A 19,505-nucleotide genomic window follows, 5' to 3' on the forward strand; every position below is an offset into this window, starting at 1 on the left:
ATTTAGAGCAGCTCCAGTAGCCTAAAACTGGAAACAACCTAAGTATCTCTAACTGCTGAATGGATAAATAAAACTGTGGTACAGCCCTGTAGCAGAATATTCCTAAGCAATAAAAAAGGAGTGAACTACAGATACATAAAACACAGACAAATCTCAAGTGCTAAATAAAAGAAGCCAAACTAGAAAAAAAAAAAAAAAGCAACATACATGATTCTATTCACATGACATTCCAGAAAATGCAAAACTAGTTGGAGAAGCAACCAGAGGTTCCCAGGAGTTGAGGTTGGGGAAGGGTCTGACTATATGGCAGCAGCTCAGGGGAGGGTTTTGGCAATGATGGAACTTTTCTATATTGTGGTTGTAGTTGTGATTATACAACCATGTGTATCTGTCAAAACATAATGGTACATGAAAAAGAGTGACTTCTGCTACATGTGGATTTTAAATATTAATTTAGAAAATAGAAATAGAGAGGGAGAAAGAGGAGGCCTCTGCTTACTAAGGTCTCAGAGCTCTCTGAATGAGAGATAATACATTCAACAAATGTGTAAGACACCATAAAAACATACCAAATATACAATAGTGAATAAAATAGATATCCCTGCCCTCGAGTAGTTTAGTCTACTTGGGAAGACAGCATCTGATGAATAGGAAAACATGGACCAAGAGGCTTTGAACAGGATGGCTGCCATCTTTATTTATTTATTTTGGATGGCTGCCATCCTTAAATACAACAGCCGCCCCCCATCCCCGCCCAGCTGTTCTGCCCCCTTCACCTGCAGCCTCATCTGTATTCAACCCTTCACAGCCAAACGTCCTGAAGGAGTTGCCCACTCCCAATCTCCATATCCTCTTGTCCCACTCTCTCCTCACACCCCACAACCTAGATTCTCCTCCCTCACTCTATGGAACTGTCCTCATCTCTGCCACCAAAGTCGAGTGGTTACTTGACTTCATCTTACTTGACTTCTCAACAGCTTTTGGTTCTGTCAATCACTTATCCTTCTGGAGACATTCTGGGCCGTTGACTCTCCTAGTTTTCCTCGTACCGGTCTGACTGCTCTTTCTCCACCAGTGTTAGCGTTCTACACCACTCGGTCCTACCCTAGGGCTTCTACTCTTACTCTAAGCCCTCTCCCTTGGAAGTCTCATCCGTGTCCAGTTTCAGCTGACATCTAGTTATCAATCAGACACAAAGGTATATCTTCTACTCAGAGCTCTTCTCAAAGCTCCAAAGTTACAGACCCAACCACCCATTCAAGATCTCACATGGATGGCTCAAGGGCACCTCAACTCAACATGTCCAACCCTAGACTCATGAATTCCCTACCAAACCTGTCCTATCCCCATTTATCAAGTGTTAGTCCTGGCATGCAGTCAGCCAGGAACACAGGAGTTATCTTTGACCCTCCCACCTCTTGTACCACCCAAATCCAAACCGTCAGGAACATCTACTGATTTTAGTTCCTAAATCTCTCTCAAGTTTGCCTACATCGCTCCACCCCCATTGCCTCCACCCTGGTCCAACATCTATCTGGTAGCTTTCTAACAACCACTACCTGTTCTTACCATATCATCTGGATCCCCTCCAATCCAGTTCCCTACTCCTGCCACTTTGGGTGGTTGTGTGTGTGTGTGTGTGTGTGTGTGTGTGTGAATTTGCTCCCATCACCCCTTGCTTTCAAAACATCAAGGGTTTCCCATTACTGTAGAACGAAGCCCAATCCTCACGAGGATCTATCAATCCCTGCATGGTGTGACCCCACCTACCGCTCTGGCCTCATTCTTCTCACTCACTCCCTTTCCTCCAGCCACAGGAGCTTTCTTTGGTTTCCTCAAAGGCACCATGGACCCTGCTACCACAGGGCCTTTGCACAGATTCTTCTCCCTCTCTGGATTGCTCTCATTTCCCAGTTACCTCAACATTAACTAACATACCTCCTCATCCATCAGATTTTAGTCCCAGTATCAATTCAGCAGAAAAGGCTTTCTTTACCCCTAAGTCTAGATCAGACACCCTGATTATTTCCTTTCTTTTCCTTGGAGCATCTATTTCCATTTTAAATTATAAAGTCATTAACGTGGTCTTTTGATTGTGGCCACCACCAACACTAAGACTATAAATTTCATGAGATCAGGGACTTTGTATTTTGCTCAACACTGAAACTCTAGTATCTAACACAGCAGCTGCCTCACGGTAGGCACTCAATAAATATTTGCTAAAGATTGGACTTGGGACTTCCCTGGTGGTCCAGTGGTAAAGAGTCTGCCTTACAATGGAGGGGACGTGGGTTCGATCCCTGGTCAGGGAACTAAGATCCCACATGCCACAGGGCAACTAAGCCCGAGTGCCATAACTACTGAGCTCGTGCACCTCAACTAGAGCCCATGTGCTGCAAACTAGAGAGCCCACGCACCCTGGAACCTTCGCGCCACAACGAAGAGCCCGCGCGCCACAACAAAAGATCCCGCATGCCTCAACGAAGATCCCACATGCCGCAACTAAGACCTGATGCAGCCAAAAAAATATAAAATAAAATAAATACCATAAATAAATAAATAAATTTTATAAATAAATAAATAAATAAATAAATAATAGATCTTAAAAAAAAAAAAAAGATTGGACTCAACAATCCCACAAAATGAGGTATGTATAATGTTATACATGTCCGCGCTCTATGTAATATCAATGAATTGGAAACAGCGTAACTACCTATCGACAGGGGACTTGATTAAATATATACAGTGAGGCATTCATACAATGGAATACTACGCAGCAATTTAAAGCAACTTACGTGCATTGATATGGAAAGATTTTTAAGATCTACTTATGAATAAAGCAGGGCACAGTAAAGTGTGCATAGTGCAGCGCCACTGGTGTCAAAGACGACAATAAATCATGTTTGAATTGTTTGTTGGATGAGAATACTCATCGAACGTTTACAAGAAACTGTTAACAGTGGTTACTTGTTTGGAGGGTAGGTGGGAACTGGGTGGATGGGTGTCAGAGGTGGGAGGAAAAAACTCTACTGACTACCATTTTGTACTTTTAGATTTGGGAATCCACATGAACACGGTTTATAATTCAGTAAACGAATTTTTTTAAGTGCTCCCTGGCTGGAACCCAATAAACTCTATTGAATGAATTACGGCACACATGACAGCTTCCCCATCACTGTTCCCATCCCCAACACATATCTCTGTCACCACTGCTGCCACCACTCTGCCACTGACCTGGGAAGAAGCAGGAAGCTTTTTAAAAGCTACATATCCTTTAAACTTTAAAGCCCTACTTTCTAATTACCAATTTACAGTCATCACTCTTTATACTTGACAAAGTGCTTTCAAACATGTGCTCTAATTAGGTCCTTATAACAACCTGAGACAGTTTATATGTTTTTAGCCCCATTTTATAGATGAGAAAGCTGAGGTTGTGAGAAATTAAGGGTCCTGCGTGAGGTCACGCCTCTGGAAATGGCTGAGCCAATCTCAATCTCCTGATGAAAAGTCGACGTTTCTTCTGATGCAGCTTGGAGGATGACAACTCCCCCACCATCCTTCCTGACTCCAAAATGGGAAAAAAGAAAGATGGCAGCAGGTCTTTCACAGATTTTACTTCGATCCCATGATGTTCTAGAACAGACTGATGTTAAGTGTGGATCAGTCTGGGTATCGGTCCTAGGGGACAGGACTTGCTGAGAGGGGAAAACAGACAACTTCTGTTTTGATTGTTACACTCACCCAGCAGGGAAGAAAAGAAGGAAAATCTTCTTGGCTGGCGTGGAGAGAACCCTGCCAGAAAACGGGATGGATGCTCTAACTTGCCAAAGACATCCCCCGGTGCAATTAACACCATGATACTGCACCAGAGAGATACTAAACACATAGGAACGCTGCTGATTTCCTGGCAACTTTTGAAAGCAAGATTGTGTTTCTACTGTCTGAGGCGTGGGTGGGACGTTTGAGGATGGAACTAGAGAATGGGAGGATTTGGCTGCTGAGGACGAGTTGCGGGTCACCCTGGGTGTGCATCACAAAAAGTTTCCCTACATAAGATTTTCCTCTGGTTCCATTTCTTAACCTCCGATGGACCCTAGAGTCCCAGATTCATGTGATGCTCCGAGAGAGTGAGAACTATGAGAGAAAAGAATGAGATGTGCCCTTCACAACCAGAGCCTAGATCAAGCCTAGTTCAAGCTGACTGGGGGCTTCAGTGGAAAGAACAAGAACTCAGTGTTCCTCCAGGATTTATCATCATCTAAGATACGGCACGTAATTCAAGAAAGCCATGTTAACGTGCCACATCCAAGGCCATTCATAAAGGTCTCAGAACAAATGAAGGATTCGTGTGTTCCGATTAGCAAGAGTCTAACTGCAGTAAAAAGGTGACCTGCACAGCTCCTCTGATCCCTCCTAAGACGGAGAACCCACCACCTTAGGAAAAACATAGCTTCTGCTGTAATATGATGTGTTTATCCTGTGTAGGAGGGAAAATAGCATGCTCACCTTCAGACAGAAAAGGCAGAGAATTTTTAGCCTTTTTTGGAAGAAAGGAGCAAGTAATTGTCAATAACTCTTCATCTAACTCTGAGATCTTCAATTCACAGCTACTTTAATCACTCCAGAGGCCATAAAAATTTCTCAAGGAGTGTTGTAAAATGTAAATGCTAACATTTACCAGAAAGCCAACTTAGTTTTAGTTTAAACCTAAATTCTCAAAGGAACTAGCTAATTTAATTTAGCTCTAATGTGGTACATTTCAAAATGGACCAGGGACAAAAATGGAAAGAGCCAAGGTGTTGAAAAGTACAAGGTCCATCAATGCCTTCAGCTACACAGCAGCTCAGCAATCTGGAACAATTAATTTTCCTCCCCAGAAGCTTCTGACTCTTAGAGCAAATGCACACGCCCACCCTTTGTTGTCTAAGAGACCAGGGTGATGAAAGGGAAAAGGAATTCTTCCCAAGATCAACATCTGACCACCAGAAATAGGACTGCCTTCACACTGAAACAATTCTCCATGGTCCTATTGTTCTACTTTTTTCTAATGATGGAAAAATCTAATTCCAGGGAAATGTTAAGAGCTTCATTATGTGACCACAGGGCTAATCAGTTATATAGCTAAAGAGTTTGGGGGCTAAACTATAAGGTATTTGTGAAACAACATCTGATCTCTTGATATAAATCTATTGTTACCAAGGATTTAGTAGTTTAAGCAAAACTCCCACAGGATGGAGACCCAAAGGACCAAGACTAAAAGGATTTCATTCAGAACATGCTAAGGACTGACCCAGGCTGGGGATACTCAGGCTGATACTTGGTAGGTCCAGTTCAATGCGGGGTGGGTGCCAGCACAGATGAAGAGCAGAAAAACAAACTAACAAACAGGTGCTTGGAACCATGTTGGGAGCAAAATATAAGACAAGCACTCAGAAAATTCTGGCAAACCATGGAGGAAGGGTCAGAGGAGTCTAGATCTCTGTCAGTAGAGTAGGCCTAAGGAAGGAATCCTTGGTCATGTTAAGGAAGTAAGAATCAACATTTTTCCTTAGTTGGACGCACCTGCCCATCAATGAGAACAGTTTCTGTGCAAAGAACATGAAGAAAGCCTCCAGGTGCCAGGGAGCCCTGGGCAAAAGGTAAGGAGGTTTGGGCAAACAAGGCCGCTCCCCTGGGCCAATCCACCAGACAAGAGAAAGTCACATCCCCCAATGCCACCCCAGATAGGAGAAAAGAAGGAAGCCACCTAACATGTGCAAATTGACCCATAAAAAAAGTCCTTGTTTCAGGGGACACACACATCCCCACATCAGAACTCCCTCCAGTGGTCTGTCACATGGTCCTAAAAACATCTGATGGGAGACTGGGAGCCATGGGCCACCACTTCCCCTGACCTGGTCCCACAATCACCCCAGGTCTATTGTGGCAATGCCACTGCTCTGGGAAAGTGACAATCCTCAAAATGTCCCCAAAACTCTGGCAACTGCCTCAGATTGAAAGATCCCTTTTACATTTTCATGACCAAAACTACCCGACCCTTACATTCCACAATTACCTTGGTCACACTGTACCTCTACGTCTTAGCAACTATAGATAAGAATCATGAAAGTGTTAGCTACGATAATTATTTAATTCCATTTCCTTAAGGGCTTTTTCTTTCCTCTTAGAAAATTCCTTAGAGCCCTATGCTATCAATAATAATGATAATAATAGTGGTAGTAGTCATAATAGCTCACATGTATTGAGCACTTACTGTGCTAAGTACTACGCTAAGGGCTTTACACATTTCCATTTCCTGCCTAGTTAAATCATGTCCCATCAGCCCTATGGGGTAGCTGCTACTATTGTTTCCATTTTACAGAAGAGGAAACTGAGGCACAGTGTGCCAACCGTCATCCCATGTTGTTCCCTCACTTTGTGAGGAACCCCACACCAAACAGTAAAGCCTCAGAAATCCAAAGTTTATGAGCAGTGTTTGTTAACTGCTGGCAGGGAAGGGAGGAAAATACTCTTTGGTCTGGGTTTTTGGAAGAGGACTCTTGACTCCCTTGGTCACAAAATGCACACAAGATGTAGCTATTCTATTATTTTGCTGTAGATCAGGGTACAGCCAATTCTTACCCTAGTGTCTTCTTGGACTTCCCAGTCACTGGAGAAAGTTGCCAGTTGCTGCCCTTGGGAACAGTTTGAAAACTGGAAAAGGCTGGAAAACATCCTTCTGTTCTCTTGAGTGTCTGGAAAGATGGCATCTTGGAAATTGACTCCATGAGGCAAGAGGTTATAATTTTCATCCATCCTAATGGAAAAAAGGAAAAAAGCAGAGCTGTAGACTGGATACCTATGGGGTGTACCATCCTGAATCAAGAGTCAATAGAAGACTGTGACAGTGTTGCCAATTTTATGACAATGCCTTTTTTTAAATTAAAGTATTGTTGATTTACAATGTTGTGCTAATTTCTGCTATATAGCAAAGTGACTCAGTTATACACGTATATGTACTTTTTAAAATATTCTTTTCCATTATGGTTTATCCCAGGAGATTGGATATAGTTCCCTGTGCTATACAGTAGGACCATATTGTTTATCCATTCTAAGTGTAATAGTTTGCATCTACTAACCCCAAACACTCAGTCCATCCCTCTCCCTTCCCCCCATCCTCCTGGGCAACAAGAAGTCTGTTCTCTATATCTGTGAGTCTGTTTCTGGTTTGTGGACAGATTCACTTGTGCCATATTTTAGATTCCACATGTAAGTGATATCATATGGTATTTGTCTTTCTCTTTCTGACTTACTTCAATTAGTATGATAATCTCTAGTTACACTCATGTTGCTGCAAATAGCATTATTTCGTTTTTTTATGGCTGAGTAGTATTCCATTGTATATATACCACATCTTCTTTACTCATTCATCTGTCGATGGACATTTAGGTTGTTTCTATGTCTTGGCTATTGTGAATAGCGCTGCTATGAACATAGGGGTGCATGTATCTTTTTGAATTATAGTCTTGTCCATGTATATGCCCAGGAGTGGGATTGCTGGATCATATGGTAGTTCTATTTTTAGTTTTCTGAGGAACCTTCATACTGTTTTTCATAGTGGCTGTACCAACTTACATTCCCACCAACAGTGTAGGAGGGTTCCCTTTTCTCCACACCTTCTCCAGCATTTGTTATTTGTAGACATTTTAATGATGGCCATTCTGACTAGCATGAGGTGGTTCCTCATTGTAGTTTTGATTTGCTTTTCTCTAATAATTAGTGACGCTCAGCATCTTTTCATGTGCCTACTGGCCATCTGCATGTCTTCTTTGGAGAAATGTCTGTTAAGGTCTTCTGCTCATTTTTTTGATTGGGTTGTTTTTTGTTGAGTCGTATGAGCTATTTTTATATTTTGGAGATTAAGCCCTTGTCTGTCACATCATTTGCAAATATTTTCTCCCATTCCGTAGGTTGTCTTTTCTTTTTTTTAATGGTTTCCTTTGCTGTGCAAAAGCTTGATTTTGATTAGGTCCTGTTTGTTTATATTTGTTTTTATTTCTATTGCCTTGGAAAACTGACCTAAGAAAACATTGGCACGGTTTATGTCAGAGAATGTTTTGCCTATGCTCTCTTCTAGGAGTTTTATGGTGTCATGTCTTATGTTTATGAGAGAAAGTCTCATAAAGGCGCAAAGTCTCTAAGCCATTTTGAGTTTATTTTTGTGCATGGTGTGCGTGTGCATTCTAACTTCACTGATTCAGATGCAGCTGCCAATTATACGACAATGTCTTACATGGCTCTCATTAGAGGAGTGACTTTGTTTCTCTGCCTCACATCACGTGAGTCTATTCTTAAGGTTTTCAAAAAATGTGAGTTGGGGAATGGGGGAGTGTGCGCATGTGTCTGTTTGTCTATTTGTGTCTCCCAAGTGGTCTTCCTTCTCAGTGTTTCTTGGTGAAAGGAAAGCCAGTTGTAATAAGCCGGGATTCAAGTCCTACCATTGCTACTTATCTCCTGTCTGACACAAAGTGAATTTCTTAAATTCTCTAAGCTTCAATTTACAATCTATAAAAAGAGGGTGACAACAGCACCTTATTATTTAATGGTGGTGTAAGGACTGCATTTTAAAAAGTAAGTAAAGCATCTGGCACAGAGTGAGGACAGTATGAAAGTTAGTTAACATTTTTACAGAGCCTCACGTAAAGTACCTGTTGGCAAGATAAAGTCAAGAAAAGGAAAAGGAGAGATGGGAGTTACCCTCCAGCCCAAAGGGGGCATTTAGGGGTCACCAGGGAGTCTCCACTGCCACTTTCTCCTGTGACACTGACCAGAATCTGTTCTCTTCTCAGTGGGTCCCAGAATAACAGAAGAGGAATGATTTGTATGCAGTTGTTAACACACATCAGGGCAACACAGCCCTGAGAAATAGAAATCTGTCAGACTACCATTTGACTCTGTATTTCTGCCCTAACGTTTTATAAACATGTCAGAGCAAAAGATGAAAGAGTTGGCTGACCACCGCAGAGCCAGCAGACAAAACCGTATTTCATTATAAAATCGGAAAAGAAAATAATGTCTTCTCAAGTACTCCAGCTCTTTTTTCTTGGGAAAATAAAGTTTTATTGTTGAATAGTTTTATAGCTGGGTTCCCAGTGTTTTCCCTAAATAAAGGCATGAAAAAAATCTATGTGAAGTTTCTCTGTATCAAGGAGATACCGTCTCACTCCTTGCTGACTTCATTTAGAAACTGTACTTCTCAAGCAATTAAAAAAATTCAGCTTAATCTAGCTAAACCACCCAAGCCAACACAAAGCACGCCATGTATTCTAAACTTAGATATTCTGGCTTCAATATGGAAAACATGTGTTGACATGAGCTTACCGACGGCCCTCTGTGGAACTTACTGTTTTCTTTCTCAGTGACATGAAATCTCGAGAGCTAAAAGTGAGTCTGCAGGCCAAGGTCATGGTCATTCCGTATATCCTTACTGCTACTCCAGGGGCTGGGAAGACTGGATCTATTGCCCATCACAGCCGTGGATTCACTCGCTATCTTGATAGATACGTTAGATTCCATTTTGAGGTTCTGTATCAGTCTTCTCCTTCAACTGGAGACAACCAATGCATTTAGGGTTCCACCTGCTGTTTTTTACTTCAAACTTCAGTTGAACCCATCGCCTGAATTCTTATCCACACGCATTTCATCGTGACCACAAGACCAACTTTCATGGAACTGCACGAGATTCCAGGAGTCTCCAATCAGACAGGGCGTCCTACCTAATTCACCTCTGTATTCTTCAAAGCCCTGTGACACCTCGCCCCCCCGCCCCACGCCCTTACCGCCCCCCAGGTCCCTCCTCCATAAACCTTTGCTATTTCGAAGAGCCTGGCATTGAGGTCTGCTGGCAGCTGATACGAGATAACACGAGTAAAACAAGAGGACAACAGCTGGGTTGCATTCCACACCATTCCCATCTTGGCATTTAAGCAGGTGCGCAGAATAGAGTAACTGTTCGTTCCCCATCTAACCAGAACCAGGTGTTTTGCATGAGTTACTCTGTTTTAGTCTCAACCAGCCTTGTTTCTCACATTATGAAGGTGAGGCTATTGAGGTTCTCGACAAGGTCAGTAACTTGCTCAAAATCATAGGGAGAGCAGAGCCAGAATTCCAGCAACAGTCTGATTTCAAAGGGGTTTTGTTTTGACCACCGCCCAGCCCAAACTACTCCCACCGAATCCAGTTTAAAACATAGGGTCCCACCTATATTACAGTTCCACCTAAATTAGGGTTCCACCTGTTCTTTATTTCAAACTTGAGTCGAAGCCATCACCTGAATTCTTATCCACAAGCATTTCATCTGGACCACAAACCAACTTTCATGGAACTCAGAGAGGGCTCCTGCGTGATTTACCTTTATATTCCTCAAAGCACTGTGACCAGGGTCTCCCCGCCCACCCCCCGGAGCCCCCCGCATAAACCTTTGCTCTCTGGAATAGGCTGGCTATTTGTTGCTGGAAACCACCTAGAGCTTTTGCCTGAAACACTCTTCTGCCCTTTAAGCGCAGGAATCACCCCTCTTTTGCCAAGTCTTAGCCAGAGGTACCCAGGATGTTGTAGACACGTCGGGAGGAGCAGGAAAGAGTCGAGTAAGGGAAGGAGCCCAAGGCATCATCTAACATCGCACGCACGGCCAGGATCCCGTGGGAGGTCCTGATCCGGCTCCGAATAAAGGTGACCTCGGTTGGTCACACGCAAATGGCCGAGGGGGTGGTGTGGGCGGGAGGTGGCGGGCTCACCTGAGGAAGAAGAAATAGGAGTAATCCTGGACCACGGTGTGGGAGTGACAGGAGAAGTAGCCCAGGCCGGTGAGGTTGAGCCTGGAGCCCGCGGGCACCTCGAGCATGCTGCCCCACGCCTGGTCGCACAGCATCTCGATCTCGGCCGAGTAGAAGAGCCCCGCCTCGCCGGCCTCATACTGCCAGGGCAGGTAGTTGTACAGGCCGTGCACCTCTTGGTGCAGCGCCAGCACCTTGGCGTACACGATGATCTCGGCCAGCTCGGCGCGGCAGCCCTCGCTCAGGGGTCTCCACTCCGAGGGCAGCTGGCAGCTGCGGGAGGTCCCCAGCCGGCCGGCCAGGCAGAGCGCGGCGAGCAGCAGCGGGCGCAGCATGCCGGCGGCGGGGCGAGCGGCGGGACCTGCCGGGTGGGCGCTGCGCCCGAGGCGCACTAGCCGGGGCGCATGGCGAGGAGGCCCGGGGCGGAGCTGGGGCGCCGGTGGCGTCGGGGAGCCCGGAGCGCCCGGCCCACGGCGCCGCCCCGCCGGCCGGGTAAGCGCAGCCCTGGGCGCTCGGCGCGCCGCTCCCTGCGCCGCCAGGATCAGCCGGTTGGCCCTAGCCCGTGACGCTTTAAAAAGGGCGCGGGGAGGGCCGACCGCCGCCTCCTCCTGCCCCCCGCGGCTGGGGCGTGGGCGGCGGCGGGAGGGGCGGAGGCGGGACGCGCGGAGGCGGGACGCGGGCCAAGGGCGCGCGAAGCTCGGGAGACGCGGGGCGCTGGACCCGTAGCCCCTGGCCAGGCGCGGTGTTTGGGGAGCGCCGGGCTCCGCGGAAAAGCCAGTGCTGGGAGCGGCGGCCCAGCCCTCTTGCAGCGCCCCGCGGACCGACTGGTCGAAGCTTTCCAGGCGCAAAGCCTGTTCCAGATGTGGCATCCTTAGAATGATCGCTGTCAGTTGCCATGATTACGCTGTATACGTTTTTGCATTTTCTGTAGTTCATTTAGAGTCAACTACATAGAAATCTAACTTTACCATCGCAGAGGTCTACTGGGAAATTCAATGTGATATAACAAACTTTTCTGGATTCATTCATTCTCTCTCTCTCTCCCCACCCCCCCTTATTTTTTAATAATGCTCTTAGGAAAGCCTGAAAGATTTGAAAAGCCAAAGCCAGACTGCTCTGATTTTCCTACAGTTACATGATGTCATGTTTTACATAATTCCTACATTCAGATTCTGAATATCCTTCACCTGAGATAAATTCAGAAGTAAATTCCAAACAGCTTTTCACAAGTCAATGAGTGACTGTGAGGAGAGCCAAACTCCACAGTTAAATCTTTATTCCTAAACTCAGCAGTTCCTTTTATCTCCAAATTGCCTTAACTGTTCCTAATGTAGTAAGGAGAAAAGAGAGGATATTATTGATAAATATGTAATATTTTATATAGGCAATACATATACATAATATCATGCATATAATATACCTATCATGCATACGTCATACATATTATATAATATTTATTGATAATAAATTTATAAGCAAAACACACTTAAAATGGAAGGCTCTTTTTTCTGCAAGCATATTAACCAGGGTATCTGCAAGTGTAAATCTTAGAATCCAGCTGAATTCTTCTCTGTACTGAAGAGAAGAGTTCTTAGGGAATTCTGGAAGGAAAGGTAAAGAGAAAAGAGTGTAGAGAAGCAGGAGAGAAAATCCCAAGGCTGGGCCTCACCTCCCATGATCCCCAAATCTTCTTACTGTGATCCCTGAATCTTCGGTTAGGACAATTAAATTCGTGAGTGCTTCTTGTGACTGAAGTTTTTGAAAGGCAACTCTGGGGCACAGATCCAGCCAGTGTGGGACAAGGAATGGGGAGGAAGAGTCTGTGGAAAGGGCAGCCTCAGGGAACCAGGAGACATCATAGGGAGGGCTTGGGCATCCCAAGAAGTGCGATGACCAGGACTCCAGCCACTGCTGCCCAGCTCCTGAGAGAACGGAAGGCTCCAGCCGACATGAGGTCACACTGATCCAAATCTCATCAGTGACTCAATGGACCAAATTCTTATTCCTACAAAATCATCTGTGATGGGCCTAAAAGAAGAAAGAAATAAGAGTAAGAGCTCCTCACAGATAATAACTAACCCCTGCATAGCTAGTAGTCAGCCTGAGGCCTCAATTAATTTTGTAGAAAAAGTAGTTATATTGAGGGAAGCAAGTGGACAGTAGTCCCGATGGTATATGACTCCTCACGGCGACCCTGCCCCCCCATGGTAGGTACCAGACTTTCCCACGATGGGGAAATGGTGTTGGAGGATGGCATCAGATGTCGTACTTCAGGACTGCTCATTTGTCTCTCACTGAAAATGTGAGTTAGAACATATCATAGTCACTGTCTTAGTCTGATCAGGCTGCCATAGCAAAATACCATAGCCTGAGGGGCTTAAACGACAGACATTTATTTCTTACAGTTCTGGAGGCTGGAAGTCCAAGATCAAGGTGTCAGCAGGATTGGTTTCTGGTGTGGTTGCTCTTCCAGGCTAGTATACGGCTGCCCCCCTTCTACGTCCTCACACGGCCTTCCTTCTGTGTACCTGTAGAGAGAGAGAAATCTCTGGTGTCTCGTCCTCCTCTTGTAAGGACACCAGTCCTATCAGATTAGATCACCACCCTTGTGAACTCATTTAACCTTAATTACTTCCCTAAAAGTCCTATCTCCAAATACAGTCTCATTGGTGGTTAAGGCTTTAAGATATGAATTTAGGGCAGGGAGGAGGGGGCGGGACCAGGGGACACAATTCAATCCATAAGTTATTTAGCAGGTGTTCTGCAGGTTTGCTAGAGAAAAAGAGAGAGAGGATATAAAAGGGTTTATATTCCTGGCAAGCCGACATAGAGCAAGCATTGCCAAATTATAATATTAACAACTGCTAACATTTATTCATCGCTTACTATGGGCCAAGCACCATTGTAAGGACTTTGCATATTGTAATGCTTCAAACAACACTTTGAAGTAGGTACGGCTTATATAGAATACATAACTAATAAGAACCTACTGAATAGCACAGGGAACTCTATTCACTACTCTGTAATTACCTATATGGGAATAGAATCTAAAAAAGAGTGGATATATGTGTATGTATAACTGACTCACTTTGCTGTACAGCAGAAACTAACACAACATTGTAAGTCAACTATACTCCAATTTTTAAAAATTAATTTAAGAAAAAGCAGGTACTGCTATCATCCTCATTTTAGAGATAAGGGACTTAAGAACAGAGAGGTTAATTGACTTACTAAGATCACAGAGCTACAAAGTGACTGAGCCAGGATTCAAACCCCAGCATCAAATTCCAGAGTCCATGCACTTAACTACAGCATTAAAATCTGGACAAAACAAGCAATGTTTTAAAGGCATGAGTGGGCCCTTTATCAAGAAGTAAGTAGAGTATATGAACAATAATAACCTTCGCAGAATCACCAGTGATGGTTAAATGAGGGTGTAACTGGACTAACATTAATTTTGTTTTAACCAGCAGCCCTGCTCTATAAGTTATTAAGTTTATTTTAAGTTAGTGCTATAACTTATGCAGAGAAGAGAATAAGGAAGTTTTTCTTTTTAATTGTATCTTCAAGTGCTTCAGAGGCCTGGAAAACGTTTGTCCATTTCTACAGACCTTAAAACCCTAACTTTTCTTTCCATTTAGATGAACAAATAAATAAAAATCAGTATGCACGGCTGATGTCTCTCTTGTTGTATAAACTTGACAGAATCAAAACTCTTCCAATACTGCTCAGAATGTATTTTCCAGACACGAGGGCCTTTGAGAGATTGTCCTTCTCCTGGATTCTTCACAGACACATGAGTCATGCTTTTCTTCTCTGTGAAGTCTGGCAGAGGGCCTCGCTGATTGGGGTTCTTCACCTGGAGCCCTGGGTGTGAGCGTCCCCTGGTGCGCAGCTCCTCTTTGGGGACTAAGAACTCCAAACAAGTAGAGCTCAAGGTAGTCAGGATGGGAAGCAAAAACTCTATGACTGAATCTATGGGTTCAGCGGCAAACAAGCCACTTCCACCCCTGGATTCCAAGACCCGTATGTTCTGGCTATGGGGAAGATAGCACCATATATGTTCTCTGTTTCAAACGTGTACAATATCCTTCACAGCATTTACAATATCCTTTAAGATAGCACCCCATCCTTTCAGGATGTTGACTCCCATCTGACACAGGAACTGAGTCTTCATAAGCCATTACATTGCATCAGTAAGCTTTCAAAATTTGCCCAGTTGCTTCTAGGTGATGTAGCACATGGTTAGACCAGTTAATTCCATGGCCAAGAGCCCAATGCTGCATTTGCTTTGCTGTGAGCGAAGAGATGCTATGGAAGTCACTGATCAGAAGCAATGCTACGGAAAGTACCATGACGGTGAATAAGGTGTTCTTAGGTCCATAGGTAGTGCTCCTGGCAGAAGCACTGTGGGGCAGGGAAGGCGCATCCACACCTAGAATGTATCTGCTCCAGTGAGGACAAGTCTCTGCTCCCTCCAAGATGGAAGAGGTCCAGTGTAGTCAACCTGCCACCAGGGCATCAGTATCGATCTCTGGTGCTGACATAGTAAGCCCTCGGCATTGGTGTTAGCAGGGTCAGCCTTAGTAAGGTAAGTTCAGAAACACAAAGGGAGCAAATACTGTTGGAAAAATCACACAAATAGACTTGCTCAACACAGGGTTGCCACAAACCTTCAATTTGCAAAAAGACATAATATCTGTAAAGCACAGCAAAGTGAAGCATAATGAAACGATATATGCCTGTATCCTAAATATATATAAATGTAGATATATCCTAACATATATATTATATATTCTAATATATATACATTATCTCGTATTGGTGATACATATGATATATATATTCATCTGTTTTTCTGGTGATGCCTAACACGTATCCAATCAAACCACTATCAACTGCCCAAGGGCTGGTATCCATCTTACTACTGGCCATCTCTCAGTCTAGACATTGTGTACAACTAAATATGTTGCTCAGAGTTCTACCCATGGGAATGTTTTCCCTCACCAGCGTCCTTCAGCATCAACCCTGAGTGGCAGGCACTGAGTGATACTAGCATATAAGACAGAACAATCTGTAAACCAGGCTTATAGTTGATTCTATAGGTGGGTCCAAGTAGCACATTCAAATGTGATACATACAGTCGACCCCTGAACAACAAGGGTTTGAACTACACTGAGCTTGAGTTTGAGTCCTCTTATAAGGGGATTTTTTTCAATGAATATGTATTATGTTTTGTGGGACCTATCTCCCACCTTCTAATTTACAGACACATTACTAAGGCCTCTAAAGTATCTGCTACTTTATGAACATCAAATCTAATCATCATAATGTCACAAGTGAGCCTGGAGTATGATGTTTTGTAGAATGTCAAGATAATCAAGATCTGTCCAGAATAATATGACAGAAAGTAGAAGTGGTATAGCCCAGAGGCAAGCCTGTGAAAGTGCACTGTTAGCCCTGACAAGTAAAAGCAAACTGTTTCTGGTGGTCTTTACAGCTTGGTATAGAGAAAAGGGCATACACCAGGTCAGTAGCTGCAAAGCAAGTGCTCAAGAACATGCCAATTTGCTCCAGGAAAGATACTACATCTGGGGCAGCAGGTGGAGTTTTAGTCACCACTTCATTAAGTTTATAGTAGGCATCACTCATTCTTCAAGATCAGTGTGACTTTTGCACAGGTCAAACTGGTGAGTTCAATGGAGATGTGTTAAGTGTCGTGTTTTGTGCAGCTTTCAGCCTATAGATAACTAATATTGTGGCTGGACTGGTCCTTGTGGTTCTTATTATAATTGTTAAGATGCTCTCAGCAATAACTAATAGGAAACTTTGAAAAAAAAGAAAATTTTATTACTTTCAAGTCCTAGAAATTACATGGTACACATAGGGTCATACAGCAAAGTCACAGGTAGAGAGAGAGAGCACAGGCCTGGAGTTCTGTTATCTATCTATCTATTTATCTATTTATTTAGCTAGCTGCACCAGGTCTTGGTTGTGGCACATGGGATCTTCGATCTTCGTTGCGGCATGTGGGATTTTTTTTTTTTTTTTTTAAGTTTTGGCATGCGAATCTTTAGTTGCAGCATGTGGGATATAGTTCCCTGACCAGGGCTGTAACCTGGGCCCCCTGCATTGGGAGCGCAGAGTCTTACCCACTGGACCACCAGGGAAGTCCCTGGAGTTCTGCTTTTATTGGGGTTGAGGGTGGGCTGCCTAGGATTTTGCAGGCTCACTATTTATTGGTGAGTTTAAAATGTAAGAGCAGGACTAATAAGAGCCTGCTGTATAAAAAAATAAATAAAATAAAATTCAAATATTCAAAATAAATAAATAAAATGTAAGAGCAGGAACCTCAAGCGCAAGAAGAGGAAAACCAGGAGCCCAGATGGTCAGTTATCGAAATCAGCCAAGATCTCTAACAAAGGAGCTGGTGGGCTGGAGTAGGGACAGCCTGGTTTTTTATCTAGTCTTGCGGCTGGCACTGTGTTTATTCAAGATAGCTGACTTTGAAGAGGATGCCTTGGCAATCAAAGCTTAAATCAGGCACTTGCACTACAAAAAACAAACAAACAAACAAACAAAAAACTGTCAGGGCCTACACTACATATCATCACCCAGACTTCTTTCAAGTCTTTGATGGCAACATTAATTTTTGCACTCCTCCCAGGGATGCAGTACTGTTTCTGATTTACTCTCTTGATATGAATGGAAACCTTAGGGGCATCTACTTAGCCCTTCCTACCATAGTGGCCATCACCCATGGGTCAGAGACCAAATGTGGGGATTCTGCCCCTTGTCAACTATGTCTATTCCAATTACACCTTCAGAAACTGGGGAAATAACCACTAGCTGAGTCTCTGGACTCCCTAAAGTTAACAAATGAACAAACAAAAACTCCAGCAGCTACAATTCAGAGTTATCCTACCTGAATTAGGTTCAGAACGTTCTTTCACTTTTGCCTGTTATTTTAATGTTGTACATATGGAATAGGCCCAGAAAGGCTGACCAGAGACCAACAAGTTAAAAATAAAGGACGTTCTTCCCATTATATCATATTTCCCAGTTGTACGGTGTCTTTCTTGGAGGCTCTCAATGTGCTATGTAAATATTAACTCATTCTTCCTTCTGGTTCCCTTGGAAGGCAGGAAGCCAATGTTATTTCATAGATAAAGAAGCTGGAGTCCCAAGGGGTTAAAAGCCTTGCCTGGGATCACATAACTACAGGGAGCTGGGGGTGCTGGGAATGGGGCCTGGGGTCAGGAATCCCTGCCTGGTGTCCCCTGGCTCCCAAATAGGGCCTTCTTCTTAAGAGACAACTTTGTGTGTTAAAACTCTGTGGGAATCTTGTTCTATAAAAGGAATGTTATGGGATGCTGAGATGCGACATACATTATTCTTCCCCACATTCATGCAGAGTACATTTCCAGGAGGCAGGTTTAGGACATGTAGGTATTGTCTATAATATTGATAGTTCCAATTGATCCAATTTGGGGACTAATATTTAGCCTAAAAGATCCTTTCAGTGCTGAATCCATGACAATTCTATCAAGAGAAGATAAAAATAAGGAGGCTTAACTCTTGACAGACATCTTAATCTATGCCATTTTATGCGTCCGCATTCAGAAAAAGAATGAGCTTAGTTTGGGGTTGACAAGCACCCCGTAGGAATGCATGGCTCTCTGTTAGGTTTTAAGAACCATGCTTACTTCCTCACTCTACTGGCACAATGAAGACTTGGCCAGACCCCTTTTCACAGCTGGCAAAACAGAAACAGAGAGACTAGTTGATTTTTCAAGTAACTGAGCTGAGGCTGTAAGAATTCCTGTTGTAATTTTAAGTACATCAAACCAAATTCCCAACATCCTTTTGTGTAAGTTTTTAGATGCTAAATGGAAATGTTAGGCATGGATTGAGCACCTTGACACTCTAATATCATCAATCAACATGTACGTTTCAACAAATAACTTTCAACATTTACCTTTCAACTACCATGTGTCAGGCACTATTCTAGGCCCTGGAGATACAGCAGTGAATAAAACAGAGACCCCCTCCCTCTTGGGGGGTACATCCACCAAAAGTCAAATTGGTGCCATTGACAAGTTGGGGAGAGAAAGGCTTGCCTTTGAAGACAGAGCCTTTACCTGGGAAAGAATGGCTTGAAAACCTCGTTCAACATCCTCTGAAACAACTTCATTTAAATGTCCAAGTAACTGACGAGGTTAAAATTCAGCACTCTAGGTCTCATATGAGCCTCTGAGAAGTCAAGTTCCCTTTTCTATTTCAGAGCGTAACCAACCCTCAGACTGAGAGCAAGGTGGGTTTCATTGACATTAGTGTCACATCATTTCCTTCACATCATTTCCTTTCACATCAGTGTCCTTGGAAGGAAATGAAAACAATAAGCCACAGTTGAGGAGGAGGAGTGGAGAGAGGGTATCTGTGTGATTATCCTAAAGCCGCTCTGACTTTCCCTGCGATGTTATCAACAAGTGGTTCTTTCCCATAGGAAGTGAAGTCTCGTGGGGAGGTGGTAGAAACCATGGTGGGTGGAGTGGAACAAAGTTCTTAAAAGGGAAGAGCCCTCCTGCTGAAGAGAAGACACACAGCTGGGCCCACTCAACAGACTGTAAATTCACAAACTGTGCATCCTGGACCAATTTTCACCTCTCAGCACTTGCCTGTTAGCTCAGC

At 43.8% G+C, this 19,505-nt stretch overlaps 1 protein-coding gene across 2 annotated transcripts in view; it reads right to left on the reverse strand.

Annotated features, from left to right (window-relative positions):
* The window catches only part of LOC309625663 (coiled-coil domain-containing protein 3), a 109,884-nt gene extending 98,484 nt beyond the window's left edge, over positions 1 to 11,400 (reverse strand). Inside the window, exons 1-2 of one of the 2 annotated variants that reach the window (XM_082385717.1) lie at positions 10,776 to 11,400; positions 6,622 to 6,796 (exon numbers count right to left, since the gene is read on the reverse strand). In XM_082385717.1, the coding sequence (XP_082241843.1) occupies positions 6,622 to 6,796; positions 10,776 to 11,149 (549 nt within the window). In that variant the 5' untranslated portion in view covers positions 11,150 to 11,400. The remainder of the gene's footprint in view (positions 1 to 6,621; positions 6,797 to 10,775) is intronic. The other variant, XM_082385718.1, reaches the window with a different exon arrangement.
* Positions 11,401 to 19,505: the final 8,105 nt, after the last annotated feature.

The sequence above is a fragment of the Balaenoptera borealis genome, assembly GCF_965194805.1.
Source record: "Balaenoptera borealis genome assembly, chromosome: 3".
Lineage (NCBI taxonomy): Eukaryota > Metazoa > Chordata > Mammalia > Artiodactyla > Balaenopteridae > Balaenoptera > Balaenoptera borealis.